This window comes from Triticum urartu, chromosome 2A (assembly GCF_056163025.1).
Source record: "Triticum urartu cultivar PI428250 chromosome 2A, HENAU_Tu73, whole genome shotgun sequence".
Lineage (NCBI taxonomy): Eukaryota > Viridiplantae > Streptophyta > Magnoliopsida > Poales > Poaceae > Triticum > Triticum urartu.
Genome location: NC_141874.1, coordinates 105,717,945 through 105,732,096, shown reverse-complemented (window position 1 = coordinate 105,732,096; position 14,152 = coordinate 105,717,945). Strand labels below are relative to the sequence as shown.

The following is a 14,152-nucleotide window of genomic DNA, read 5'->3' as shown; positions in this document are numbered from 1 at the left end:
ACGCCAAGTACAAGGACCGAGAAAAGAAGCTGCGCGAAGCTACAGCCACCGGACGACCGGCCCAGCCCGGACGTCCGGCCCCTGAGGACCCGAGCCGAATCTACGGACGACCGGAGCCACCGGACGTCCGACGACTCCCAGCGCCCGGACGACTGCCAGACACCGGACGTCCGACACTCTCCAGCGCCCGGACGACCGACGCCGACCGGATGTCCGACACCACCTTTCCAGAGCCAAAACGCCGGACGTCCGACATGCACCGGACGACCGGACCCTCGCGAGCCACCGGACGTCCGGTACCTGTCGGACGTCCGACGCCTGTGCGCCCGCCCGTGTGTTGGGCCGAAGCCACTTACCCTTTCATTCGCCTAGACTATATATACTCCTCCACCCCCTCCTAGTTAGGTTTAGCGTTGTGATAGCTCATTTGAGAGATAGAGCTACGCTCATCCATTACGGATCTACTCCACGAGAGAGACCGCGGCCCCTCTACGGAGAAGATCCCCTTGGATTCAAGACCCCCTTTTGGGTGGCCCCATCAAGACCTCCTCACGGAGAAGAACCGGTTACCGTGTATCGTCCGTTGTTGACCTTGGATCATCGTGTATCTCTTTGTGTTTCGAGGATCTAGCACATGTGTGATCTATTTCTTGTTGGTTGAGTGTTTCTTTTGTATTTCCCCTCGTTTTCCCCCCCATGTTCTTCGTGTTCCTCGTAGGGATCCGTTCCTTTCGTGAAAGATCGGCCATCTAGGGTTCCACCCTACATCAATACTAGTATCTAATTTTACTGTACTACTTATGTTTACAACTGAGCTTCAAAGAAAGTTAAGCCTTGAATGGAAGTGATAGAGGAGGGTAGTGCATTGTTGAAGAATTTTCCTCGTTACTAGTTTGGGATTTTATGTGTTCTAGGCTTGCGATTACTACCGGACCTCATGGAAAAAACTATTTTTTCCCATTTGTCTTGTATTTGTGTTGGATTGTCCAGATAGTTTCCTTTTGATTTAATTAAAAAATCATTTTCTTTTCTGTTTTCAAATGAGTAATGCACTAGAAAAGGAAGGGGCTTATGATGTTCTTTTTTAAATAATGGGCCCTTCTGTCGCATTCATAAATAAAAGAATGAAAGGAAAAATATTTGAAGAACTATTAGTATCTCCAAATTTTTGTGCAAGCAACTTTCATTAGAAATGTCTCAAAACAAAATGTTACAGTTCAAACCCAAGGAAAGACTAGAATGAGTACAATAGTAAGGGAGGTAAATCAAATTAAACAAACGGCGATTACAAAATAGAAGGAGGCGAGCTTCCTATCCGTCTTTGCACCACTTCCCTCATTCAGGAACAAACACTTTGCCAAATTCATTTGAGTCCCGCCCCGGATTTTCAGGACGGGTAAAACAATTTAAGCATCAACCAAAATTCCAAATTCCATGCTTCGACTACACCATCCGTGCCTCATAGGTTAGTCATGATTCATATGTTTTGGATATTGCACACACCTTCAATATGCTTACGAAATCTTTCCACTTTTATGTTTTTGTGCAACACACATTTTTATGTTGTTTCTCATGTGGCAACATGGAGGATTTCAACGAGTTTGTTATAGTCATGTCTGTGGTGGGTAAGTGGAAGGACGAGGAGGGGGGGGGGGGGGGGTATCTTGAGACACTGGGTTAGGAGAGTGTGATTTTTTTGTCTCCTATTGCAACACATGGGCCTTATTTCAGCTTTAGTTCAAATTTGAACTAAAGCCACGACACTTTTTTGGATCGGAGGGAGTAGTAAATAAAAAAGAACGGAAGGAAAAACATTTGTAGAACTATTAATATCTCCAGATTGTTGCGCAAACAACTTTCATGAGAAAAAGTTCAGAACAAAATGTTTATTACAGTTCAAACCCAAGGAAAAGACAAGAATGAATACAATGGTAAGGGAGGTAAATCAAATTAAAAAATCAGGAGAGGCAAATCAATCTAAACATCAAGAAAAGAAATCCAAATTACATGCTCACGAGAAAGCATGAGCTTATTCTTAATCTCAAGCAGTGAAAAACTTGGCATCATGATTTGATGGACCACCAGTTGATTTAGTAGGTGTTGAGGATGCGGCAGCTCCTCCTGATCTCGCCATCGGCACTGGTCTTGACCTCGATGGCACCCATCCTCACCATCGCCGCCTTGAACTTCTCCTCCCACACATTGTTATCCTCGGCGTAGGCACGCACCGCAGCACTCGTGTCATCCGCCGTCAAGAGCGCAGCGTCCGAGGCGAAGAGCACCTCGTGGCTGAGCACGTTCTTATAGTACTTGTTGTCCAACTTGTTGGGGGTCTTGATGTCTTGCACCACGGTGTTGTCGTTGCCGGTGTCTGACCTGCACTGCTTCTCTAGAGACGCCATCAGCTTGGGGTCCATGTCGGAGGTGCTGGCATTGAGGCGGTCGGAGAAGTCATCGTCAAAGGACGAGCAGTGGGACACCCCGATGGTGTGTGCACCAGAGAGGGTGACCATCTCGTCGGCGGAGAGCCCCTTGGAGGCAAAGTTGGCCTTGAGCTGCTCCACAGTGGCAAAGGGCGGGGGCAGGTGGATGAGTGTCTCGTTGATCAGGGAGACGCGACCGTCATAGCGGCCGGCTGGCATCTCGAAGTAGACCTTCTTGTTGCTGAGGAAGTAGGTGGCGTCACGACCAGCGAAGGCCAAGACATCGGCGCACGAGACGACGTTCCCGCACTCCTTCTCGATCCTTGCCTTTGCCGCGTCGATCACCTCGAAGCCGCGCAGGCTTAGGTTTGGGAGGCCAAACTTCTCCGTCGCGCTGCTAGGGTCGGCCAGGTCGAGTAGCACGGAGGCATCGCAACCCTGTAGATCCACAATCAAGAGGTGCACACACATGGTACATCAGTGCCCACACGTTGATGCGCATTGCAATACATTATCAGAAATGCTAAAAGTTTAACATCAGAATTCTAGACATAGCAAATCAAACGTTTTTCATCGCAATTTATATTGGCATGAGGATAACAAATTTAGTTTGTAAACACAACAATTTCTTGAGCAAAACAAAAAAAACTGAGATGGATTTGTCATGCTTGTCAACTAAACTTCTCACGCTAGATGAACATAATTTGCCAGGAAAAACGTTCGAGGTGCCATGACTAAAAATCTCACGTTCGCTGGATATTCAGGTCCTAAATTATAATATTAATATCAAATGATAAGTGCCGCACAAACCCAAGCATCAGTGCACAAGCAGTCTTACCCTGATGAAGCAGTCGTGGAAGAAGAGACGGACGAGCCCCGCCATGATGCCGGCATTGGCACCGCGCACGGTCTCCCTCACGATGTCTTCGGCGCGGTGGCACGTTTTCTGGTAGTAGCCGACCACGAGCTCCGCTGAGGCTGGTGGGCTCGGGACGGGCGCCGGAGGAGGAGGAGTAGCTGTGCTCGGGGGAGTCGAAGGATGGCCAGGAGAGCACGGGGTGGACGGCGGCGGGCTGGGATGCCCATAGTCTGCCTGGCCCTCACGCGCCATGCAGCCGAGCAGCGCGAGCACGGTCAGGGCGGCGGCGAGCTTGGCCATGGTCGCTAGCTTAGCTCCTCCCTCTGGCTGTTTGCTTGGTCTGTCTCGTGAGCTTGGGTGGTGATGAGAGAAGAGGATGCCTCTGCATGCCTATTTATAGCCAACCTCCGAGACGAGACAGAGCCGATCCAAGGAGCGATCGTGCAAGGAATGTCGTGTCCCGGAGCAATAGTTTTCTCGGCAGAACTGGACATGGCGAGCACAATCGCCCGGAATGGGCAGTGCTAAGTTGACATTGATCCGTGCCTGTGCAAAGTGTTGAACAGCTCGCTGCGGCTTCATTAAACTGATGACGTGATTATGTCCACCGAACACCGATCGTTCGGTGATGCGTCTAACTGGGCAAGAAACGATTTGATATTGCCTGGGTGATTATTCAACGGGTTGCTCTTGAGAGTTGTTGGACTGGGCGTGGGCGTGGGTGGAGTTAGTTAAGACAGTGCAATAAACAGTCCCATCATTGGATAGACATTCGCTTCGCCGCGGTCTGGATCTGACCCATCGCAGTCGCAGCACCGCCGGCCAGCCCCTAGCTACGCTAGTAGGTACTCCTGCTTGTAATGGTGGGTTGCCATGACGAGCTACGCTGTCTACGCAATAGGCCAGTTCGTGAATTCATGTAAAAAATGCTAGAGTTAGGGCATCCTCAATGTCGATCCGCAAATTTTCTTCCGTATCCGTTCGTGAAAAGAAAAACCAATTCATGGACACCGACGCGGGAGCCGGCCATCCAACACTGCCCACATACATTTTGGACATATTTGAACTAAAATAGGTAAGCCGCGGCAGATCTCTTTGTCTTCTCCATGTCCGGCAGCCCGCTCATCAGACTGCCGAGAGCCCTGAAAGTATATACCTGCCCCCCCCCCCCCCCCCCCCCAATATCTTCCCTATGTTCGGCTGTGTTGCTCGTTGGAGTGGCAAAGGGGTTGCTTCAGCCGGAGGGGAAGGAAGGCATCCGCTTTCGTGAAGAGCGAATCATGGTTGGTTTTTGGGGCGGAGGATGACGATGGCCCATGAGAGAGGACAAGACACCTGTTGTGTACGCCGGCGACGCACTTGCGGTAGCCTTCATGGGACCCCAAGCGGCGGCGGTCTCCCATGTTCTACTTTTTCTCGATGTCAACGACGGCCGATCTCCAAGCCGGCTTCTTTCTGCGCCGGCAGGGCACGGTTCCGTGAACGTTGACTTCGGATGGCTCGGCGTCTGGCCTCATCCACGGCAGTCATATGATGCCCGTTCCGCCGTGTTGGCATGGAGCAACTCGCCACTCCTCTGCGAGCTGGCTTGGAGCAGCAAGTTGTTGACCCAGGGCCCGGCTTCTTTCTGCGCCGGCAGGGCGTGGTTCCGCGAACGTTGACTTCGGATGGCTCGGCGTCTGGCCTCGTCCACGGCATCCATTATGCCCGTTCCGTTGTGCTGGCCCGGAGCAACTCGCCACTCCTCCGCGAGCTAGCTTGAAGCAGCGAGCTGCTGACCCAAGGGCAGGCTTGGAGCAGCGTGTTGCCTGGCTTGTATCCAGCGGGCTTAGCAAGCCACTCAGCGGCTTTTATACCGGAGAACTACCCTTCCTGCTCGTCGGATGCCATGAGAAGGGTGAAGGAAATGGTGGAAGGAAGAGATGGGGAGCGGAAGAGTGGTCCACTTCTTGCTCGGCGTCTGGCCGCCTTTAAATAGCGGGCGGGCGCGGGGAGCTTGCCCGGGTTTGTGTTTAATGTCGGCCGGCTCGCGAACGGACTTGTGGTTGGAGTAGATTTCTCAGCACACGCGCAGATTTAATGAAGGCGTTTGAATGCGGCGAGGAGGCGTGTTCAGCCGAGTGTGCGGCGAGCGGCGCTCTCTCGACTGGCGTGCCGCTTCAATGTCGGCGCCGGTGAGAGGTCGCATCCGCTCTGGGCCGCCTTCAATGCGGAGTGGCCGCTCTACAGCGGCATGAATGTGGGCAGCTGGCGCCAGGCGAGAAGCGCGGGCGAGCGAGGGGCGGGATTTTTGGTGGGTCAGGGCGGTCAAAAGCGGGTGTGGCTCCGGCCGCCCACAACCCCCCTCCCCCCTCGTTTGTCTCTGGTTTGCGGAAGAAAGTGCATCTGGACCGCCCTGCGGACCGATGTAAGATCCCGTTGGATGGCAAAACATGTTCGGACTGGGTAGTCCGGACGGTTGCGGGCGGTTTGAGAGTCGGCGTTGAAGATGCCCTTACGAACAATATATACAATTTAACCTACGGACTTATCTCCCCTACCCTTGATTTCCAACCACATCTTGCAAGACAACCACAACATTAAAATAATCTCTATATAAACTAATATAAGATCTTTTCAATCATTAATGATTGAAAAGATCTTATATTACTACCTTTCATTTTGGTTTATTGGTCTCTTTTATAATTTGTGCCAAATTTTGATTAAATATTTAACTAATAAAATGTTAATGCATGTCAACAAAAATTATATGATTGGATTCGTATTTGGACCTAGTTTTCTTATATTACTACCTTCGTTCTGGTTTATTGATCTCCTTTGTAATTTGTGCGAAAATTTGATCAAATATTTAACTAATAAAACGTTAATTCATGTCAACTAAAATTATATGGTTGGATTCGTATTTGGACCTAGATTTCAATTATATAATGTTTTGTGACATGCATAAATATTTTGTTAGTTAAATTTATGATCAAAATTTGACACGAAATACAATAAAAACTAATAAAACAGGACGAAGGTAGTAGTTTATAGATCGAGTAGTAATTTTCGGATGCCGCGCCCGCACTGGGAAGCATTGGCTAGGCACACTATGTTTGCAATCGATCACTTCATCAAAAGGATCATAGTGTCCAGATATCGTTTCGACCTGAGTTAACCTAGTCCTTCAGCGCTCATTCAGAGACACCAACTGTATTCATAAGCGGGATCTTCGGACGCGGCACATGGCGAAAAGCTATAGAGTTGCTTTAGATGCTGGGAGCTAATTCAAACTGCTCTTACAATCATTTGGTCCGGGTGACAAAGATGATGTTCCTACTGTCAAAAACTTTTTTTTTTGCGGGGGTAATATCAAAAACTTTGCGAATTTTAAACTCATGCACATCAGCACATGTGCATGTCCGCTATGCACATCTAAATTTTCTCAGGAAAATGATAATTTATGTGGATTGTGTAACAAAAAAGAAAGTGCTCCAAAAAAGGGCTTTTCAGAGCACTTGTTTTTGTTGTTTTCGCTCATGGCAAAGTACGTGTATTTCTAATGAAACTTTGCAAGCATGTAAATGCACAAAACACAAACAATGTATTTTTCTTTACATCTTAACAATTTTATTGTTCACACTGGAAACGTATACACAGTCCCGCGGGCCAAAACGCCATCTCCTTGGTCACCATGTTTGGCAAGGCAATTCTCAGAATCATGTCATTGCACAAATATTAGTCCCTCCATGAAGAAATATAAGAGCGTTTAAATCACTAAAGTAATGATCTAAACACTTTTATATTTGTTTACAGAGGGAGTACTGATCAATAAAGAAGGATCTTGCCCTCAAGAATATAATGTACTGGTGCTGATGCACAGTTTGACAGTTGTACGTAAGGAGCCTCTCTGTGCATCAGTAAAACAAACAAACAAGTTTGGAAGCTAAAACATTTATGGATATGTTTGAGCAGAGTGACAGATAAATACAGTGGGACATCAATTTCAGGAGCTGCGCACATGTTTAAGCGAGCGCACAAATTTAGAAATCTAAGTTGTTTTTTAAAAGAAAAATATCCACGTTGTTGATGGTGCTATAGGTACATCAACCAGGTTTAAATAGTTGCAATATCAATAGATAACCATAAATTTTAATATTAATACATAACTATCAGGTTTCCATATCAGATACACATGACCACCAGGTTTCAGAAACACAACCAGATTCAGTTCTGGCACCACCTCATGAAAGGAATGACCGAAAAGCGAAATAACTGCAATTAAGTGATACAGCTGAACACAAGCATGGGCACATACAATCATCTGTCACGGTGTGAACAGCAAAAGATTCAGAATCACTGTGAGGTATCAGAATTATGACAATTCAGAAATTAGCTCTTGAAATTCGAAGACGGTCCAGTCAGCTTTGGTTGCAACTGCTTCTCTCATCTGGACACCGGCGTAACAGATGAACAAGTCTGCCCCACCAGGTTGCCGAGCCTGCATGGACACGTGTATATAAATTAAGCTACACACATTTTTGATCATTTCTCATGTTTAGAGATAACTCCTTCATCACATTGAAAAATTAATAACACTCCTAACCGATTAATATGCTGCATAACCATCATCCACAGAAAGATTATTTGTTGGCCCTTGACAAGAACTAAAGACGAGAATTAAATGCCATGTATCAGTATTGAACATGTCCTCATGAAGTCCATACCCTTAGTATGGAATTCTCCAACCCCTTCATTTCTACAGCATGATAAAGTACTACTTCCACCGTCCCATAATATAAGCGTCATCACCCCCCCCCCCCCCCTGCCCACTCACCAGCACACACGCGCGCGCGCACAAACCCGGCTAGTAAGTGATGAGCAATTGTGTCACAGAATTCAGGATCTGTTAAAGATGAACTAGCGCAGTTTGCACTTGTAGCCCTTCTTACTACCTCATTTCATTGAAAAATTCACTCTCCTGTTATTAACATCACGCAACCAGAGATATACCTCAAGATCAGTGGCACCATCTCCAATCATAACCAGTGTATTGTAACCATGATCCTGAACACATGGAAGAAGGTCACTTACGGAGCTAGAAATTAAGAACATAAATGTAATATCAAAAGTTACAGCTACACTAGACCTGTCTTATTTGTTGCACAGCTACTGCTTTACCCCCACTTCGAGAAGTAGGCTCTGTGGGATCAAATCCAGCATACTCTCCGGATGACCCAAATAGCAGTTGGTTTGCTATGATGTTTTCAGTAGGAATGCCAAGATCAAATGCCACAGGCTGGAAACAAGAAAAATAGAAAACTAAGGATTCTTTAACCATGTATGTGTACCTCCGGTCACAAAATTAAATTTAAAATGTTCTCAAGTGAAGAAAAGAGGAATTCTTGTTTTTAGATCGAGGGAAGAAACATATCCTTGTTCAACAAATAATATAGACGGAAAATTTAGAACCAATTTCTGTATTCAAACTATGGATATCTTAATAGCAAAGCTTGGTGTGTGTGTGTGTGTCACAAAATTTGAAGATTTTTCAAGGACAGGCAAATTGGACTATGTTCTGATAATCTAGATTTCAAAAGTACCGTTGGTGCAGCCGTTTAGTGAAGATATACCTTGATCATTTGCCGGAAACCTCCTGACACAAGGAATACTTCAGTATTATTAGCTTTTAATGTCTTAATCAAATCTGCGATTCCAGGAGAAATCCTGCAGATACAAACAGATAAACACGTCGATGAACCAAGAAATTGAACAGTGCATATCCAACACAAAATTACATGTTGAGGCGCTGAATAAATGATTAACAAATACCACCTTGGCATTATTCTGTAGCCAAAGATCTTAGGAAATCTCTTATTAATGCACAAGGCGAATAAGTCAAAAGGGTTATGTTGTGGTTGTAGGGCACGTAACGGCCTAAAGGTTAAGACTAAAGTGGTATAGGAAGATAGTATTTTAATGTCTCATTTAGTGTTATCAAAATGAACTTAGCCTATATGGTTGTACTATTCTGAAATTGTGTTTCAACCAATTTTGCATATACTGTACCTACTATTTTTCATATTGGCTTAAAAAGAGAAGCAGGGTGAAACCAGTTAAGCATTCCTAAGAGCATTCTTCTATGTTCAGTAGCACATATCTAACCAATCCAGTATAAGAATAACAGAACTGTGGAATCTCGAAAGATTCAATATAGGAACGCAAAAGCGGCAGCTAAATAGTGATTATTCTTGAATTAACTTGAAGCTAGGACTTGTAAAAGGTCACCTGGGTGGCCTCTTCTCCAAACAGTCCTCAACTTGGGACAGAGATGGCTTGATTAAAGAGATCCGGGCAGCAAGAGCCTCTTCAAATGGAACGGTCCCTGTCATCGCCCTGAGAACAATAGGCCAAGATTAGTTTTTCGGAAGATATTATATGCCAAACAACTAACATACTCCAGAAAATGTGACATTTACTTTGTCGTCCACTCGGCAACTGCCTGCCCAGCCCCACAGAAATCAGCAAGCTCGTCAATACCCTCATCCAAGCATACAGTGCTATCCACATCGAAGCACACCGCATTGGCATTGCGCCATGTCTCAAGAACCTCTGGGTATAAGCAGGGAAATCATTACATAAGCTAACCTCGATGCTTCTTGGAGACGCACATCGATTAACCAATAAAAGGAAGTCTCGGTAATTAGGAGTACAAACCTTTGGATGGCTGGCGGTTTGCCAAACCAGAAGAGGAAGGGGCCTTGGAGACCTCCATTGCTGCTGCCATGACAGCACGCGCTTTCGAGAGCTTAGCGCAAGGGAATAATGGATCTGTAACTCTTATCACTAAATGTGAAGCGTGTGCTGCTCGAACTAAAGATGACCGAGGGACGGATAGAGCATGCCTCGAGCTGGTGCGTACACTGATCGGACTGGCCATACCATGCATGCCTGCCTGAAATAAAAAGGAAACACCAAATTAGAGAAAACCTGGTCATCAAGAATTCAAGATCATGCTTTACTGTAGGCAACTCAAGAGAAGGCAACATTTGTGTTACAGTGACCGGCGAAAGGACATGGGCCAGCGCCACCCGCCAGGCATGCTCGAGCTCGTTGACGCAAACCGTCAAACACCCTACGGGCATGCGTCACGCAGTGCAAAAGAGCGGCAACCACGACGTCGCGGGACTAAGATTAAGCTTTGGGCGGAGCACGAAGAAATTGATATGCAGCATAAGTTGAGCCCTACGATATCTTCTCCCGCCGATAACAGTGCTGACTGCCACCGCGGCCGCCGTCCCCGTCCTCCACCGCGCGCTGAGCCGTCCACCCTCCTCACGCTGCGGCCGCTCACTGCCGACCGTGCGGTGCATCACCTCCGACGGGGCAGAGCAAGAGCAGGGTTACCACGGCACGGCGGCCCGCCCTGCCCTGCTCGGAGGCTGGGTCCGCGTGGCGTACCACTAGCCACGCCCATGGCGGATAGAGATGAAATCGGAGTAGCAACGAACGAACGAAGGAACGAAAGATCTGGGCACTCACGCTTGCAAAACGGAAGAATGTTCTTCGTCCCGTCGAATGGCGCGCCCAGGTAAGATCTCCTTGCCGAACAGTGGTTTGGCTGGTGACGGGCAGCGTAGCGTTCCTCGCCTTCCTCTTTTTTTTTTAAGGAGGGTAGCGTTCCTCACCTACCACGTAGTATCTGAATTATGTTGCCACCCTCCGCTGACAAGTGGGCCTACTGAGTGGCTCTGGTTACCTGAGGCTGGTCATAGTAGGCCCTGTTTGGTTCATAAGTCATAGGACTTTTTCTACTCCCAATTAAAAAGTCTCTAGTCCCTAAAAAATCCCTCACTGTTTGTTTTCAGAAATTAAAAAGTCCCTAGTCCATTCCTAGAGGTTATTAAATGACCATGTTGCCCCTAATATATAGAAAAATAACAATTAAACAACACCATGGGGTGGCGGGCCATTGAATGCATGGAGGGGCATTGTTGGAAAAGTCCCAAAAAGTCCCAAAAAGACTCTCCTTGAGAGTCTTCTTCATTTAGTCCCAAATGCCTAGTTTAGTCCCTAAAAAGTCCCTCCCGTTTGGTAAAAAAGTCTCTAAAAAAGACTTTTTCTAGTCCCTACACAAAAAAGTCCCTGAAAACAAACACCCTCTAAGTTACTACCTCCATAGTGCAAAGTATCTTAATAGTAGTGTCATAGTTTGTTTCATTTATTGCCTTATAGACTCATTTTACCTCGGGAAGCGCTATGTTACAGTAACATATTATGTTACTCCAAGCACCTCTCTCCTCATTAAATACTTGCCACATAAGCAAAATTGTCTTGGGATGTGTTAAGTTACTACCTAAGTTATCCCCACTATGGCTAGCCTGAGTGCTCCACTTGCGACTTTTCAGGTTGAGTATTTATAACAAAAAAAACTACCATAATTGAGGTCGTCGTCTCACTGAACTACAACTTTAAAAAAATTGACAGAAAACAACCATTTTTTCCTCTAATTTTGTGCCTAAAAACTACCGAAAACGATTGGTGACCGTTTTAGAGGATTTAAATACGTTTATGACAAGCGGGACCCACCTATCAGGGGTAGTGTGGCAGGAAAGTCAACGCCGATTATTTTGATCATTAAGTTGACATTGAATCATAATAGAAGAAAAAAATATACAAGGTCATAAGAGTCAAATAGAACACAACGGCCCAAAAAGAAAGACAAACAAAAAAGTATTGAGTACATCAAATATATTTTTAAATAATAACATAAAACATCAGGTTTGTAGGTAATGACCTAGCAAATAACGCTAATTGTGTTTTAACCTATTTTTGATTATTATTTTCCAACATATAGGGCCCGTTGGATAAGAACGTGGCAAAAATATTGCCTCATGGGTGCTTTGACATTTGACTAATATCTTTCTTCTCCTCCTCTCTCAAATGTCACTCAGCCACAGTGAGCGCGCGCGTCAGGGCTGCTCACATGATGCCACCTCGTCGTCGGCAAGATGGGTGGGTGCCGCTCAGCTGGTTGTTGCCTTGTTGGTCAACCGACACCATCAAGCTGAAGCTACAGAGCCAGCCTACGCTGCCGCTCGGCCAGCCGCCCAAGTTCATCAACACCATGGACACTGTTAAGCAGAAGATTTGACTGAGGGCCTGGGGTCTATAGAGGGGCATGTGCGGCCCGCTCGCCACCCTTGTCGTCTTCAACACCATCCTCTTCACCGTCTGGGGCCTGATGGAGGTCGTACTGCAATGTCATATAATTTATAATTACCTTCTCCTAGGCTTAGATTATAAGGTCACATTATAAGGTCATATGCCTTGTAGTGTCATATAACTGCGTAAATCTCTCGGGCAAAATATTATCTCTTGTTGCTATTATAGAAACAACTCTTGACCAAGTGTATCCTTACTACTGCAATCATAAACAAGTCAGTGCGAGTGTGTACAACGAATGCATAGAGAAGATCGCCATACATCGACAAGAGTGACACGATAATGTTTTTTGAATAGGTGCAGTCGTCTCGATGGTGACCTAGTCATATGTTAACAAGGCTCGGTGGGATTGGATAGTAATTGATTCCAGTCATAATGCGAGTCCTCGAAATCATGTTCTGAGGTCCTAGCTGAGGTCAACTCGAGTCGTAATGCGACTCCTTCGAACTCAACTGTAATGCGACTTGAGGCTATTGAAAGGCCTAAAAGAAATACACTCCCCCCTTGAGTTAATTCAACTAAGAGTGAATGTGTTACATGCCCATGGGGGCAGGGCGGAGGCACGACTAAGCCAGACCCCAGATCGGCCTCACTGCACTGTAGCTACAGTGTGCAGAATAATACATCTTTAAGCCTATGCAGCCGTCACGCCCCGAGCCACGGGCTAATATCCTTAAAGATTGTCTCTACCATTGCATGGTGGTGGTCTGATATAGAGGAAGATGCCTTAGCAAATCACCAAGACTACTCGTGGTGATGGTAGGTGGGGGCAGAATGGTAAGTCTAGGTTCATGAGTCTATGAATACTAGTAAAAAGTGGGGGTGTACATAGTCCATGGTGCACCACTCTCCTTTATCCATGCATGAATGAGCCTTTGGTTGATTTTAAGTAGCGGTTAGTACCCTATCTGGAAGTATCGGCATGGTCGAGTAGAGGCGGTGAATATGTGACTAACAATTTTTTAATCTCTTTTCCAATTTTAAGGGATACAACAAGAATATAGGTTATCTAGATATGCAACTAGATGAACAACCTATATGGCAAGCTCACAAATGACAACAAGCTAGATAAGATGCACAATAATATTAGTTTGCACAAAATAAATGAAGGAAAGAATAAATCGCAAGTGAAGACGATGATGTTGTTCCCGGAGTTCCCTTCTTTAGGGGAGGTACCTCTCCATTGGAGAGGTATGACGACACTCGCCTTATTCTTCTCGTGCCCTCGCACAATGCAAGATGTCACGATCCACTACGCGGTGCCCTTGGTGGCGGCGACCGAACCTTTACAAATAAGGTTGGGGCTATCTCCACAACTTAATCGGAGGCTCCCAACACCACCACGAAGCTTTACCACACTGATTTGAGTAAGTGACCTCTTTCTTCTAGGATGCCCAAAGATCCACAAGGGAAAGCAAGGAGGAATCAAATTTTCTTCAGCAAAGTGGTAGATCTAGGTCTTCTCTCTCAAATCCTAGAAGATCAACAAATTTGAGTGGCTAGGGAGAGAGATATAAGAGTTTTAAGCTCTGTGCAGCATTCGAGGAGAGAGAGGCAAGAGGTAGTTCAACTTGGGAAAGAAGACCACCTTTATATAGCTCCCCTCCAAATCCAAAGGTTACACAATTTTTTGAATGAGCGATACTACCGCTTCAGAGAGTAGTAC

At 46.1% G+C, this 14,152-nt stretch overlaps 2 protein-coding genes across 3 annotated transcripts; both read right to left on the bottom strand.

Annotated features, from left to right (window-relative positions):
• Positions 1 to 1,871: 1,871 nt before the first annotated feature.
• Positions 1,872 to 3,641, bottom strand: LOC125541166 (peroxidase 2). Its single transcript, XM_048704630.2, has 2 exons — positions 3,262 to 3,641; positions 1,872 to 2,861 (listed from the first exon to the last, which is right to left on the bottom strand). Exons 1-2 carry the CDS (start codon positions 3,580 to 3,582, stop codon positions 2,091 to 2,093), a joined length of 1,092 nt encoding a protein of 363 aa, XP_048560587.1. The 5' UTR covers positions 3,583 to 3,641; the 3' UTR covers positions 1,872 to 2,090.
• A 3,756-nt stretch (positions 3,642 to 7,397) lies between these two features.
• LOC125536054 (phosphoserine phosphatase, chloroplastic) lies at positions 7,398 to 10,959 on the bottom strand. Of its 2 annotated transcripts, none has more exons than XM_048699148.2 (8): positions 10,804 to 10,959; positions 9,979 to 10,216; positions 9,741 to 9,873; positions 9,550 to 9,657; positions 8,895 to 8,988; positions 8,411 to 8,560; positions 8,275 to 8,328; positions 7,398 to 7,762 (listed from the first exon to the last, which is right to left on the bottom strand). In XM_048699148.2, exons 2-8 carry the CDS (start codon positions 10,208 to 10,210, stop codon positions 7,637 to 7,639), a joined length of 897 nt encoding a protein of 298 aa, XP_048555105.1. In that variant the 5' UTR covers positions 10,211 to 10,216; positions 10,804 to 10,959; the 3' UTR covers positions 7,398 to 7,636. The 2 variants fall into 2 exon arrangements, with proteins under 2 accessions (XP_048555105.1, XP_048555106.1); XM_048699149.2 differs by having other exon boundaries at positions 9,979 to 10,212; positions 10,804 to 10,942.
• Between the last annotated feature and the right edge of the window lie 3,193 nt (positions 10,960 to 14,152).

What these genes read in the sequence shown, in the direction of transcription:
- LOC125541166 (XM_048704630.2), bottom strand. Translation starts at nt 3,582, where the DNA reads ATGGCCAAGCTCGCCGCCGCCCTGACCGTGCTCGCGCTGCTCGGCTGC. An exon ending in TCCACGACTGCTTCATCAGG is followed by an intron (nt 2,862 to 3,261) that starts GTAAGACTGCTT and finishes GTGGATCTACAG; the next exon opens with GGTTGCGATGCCTCCGTGCT.
- LOC125536054 (XM_048699148.2), bottom strand. Translation starts at nt 10,210, where the DNA reads ATGCATGGTATGGCCAGTCCGATCAGTGTACGCACCAGCTCGAGGCAT. An exon ending in AAACCGCCAGCCATCCAAAG is followed by an intron (nt 9,874 to 9,978) that starts GTTTGTACTCCT and finishes GCTTATACCCAG; the next exon opens with AGGTTCTTGAGACATGGCGC. An exon ending in GTTGCCGAGTGGACGACAAA is followed by an intron (nt 9,658 to 9,740) that starts GTAAATGTCACA and finishes TATTGTTCTCAG; the next exon opens with GGCGATGACAGGGACCGTTC.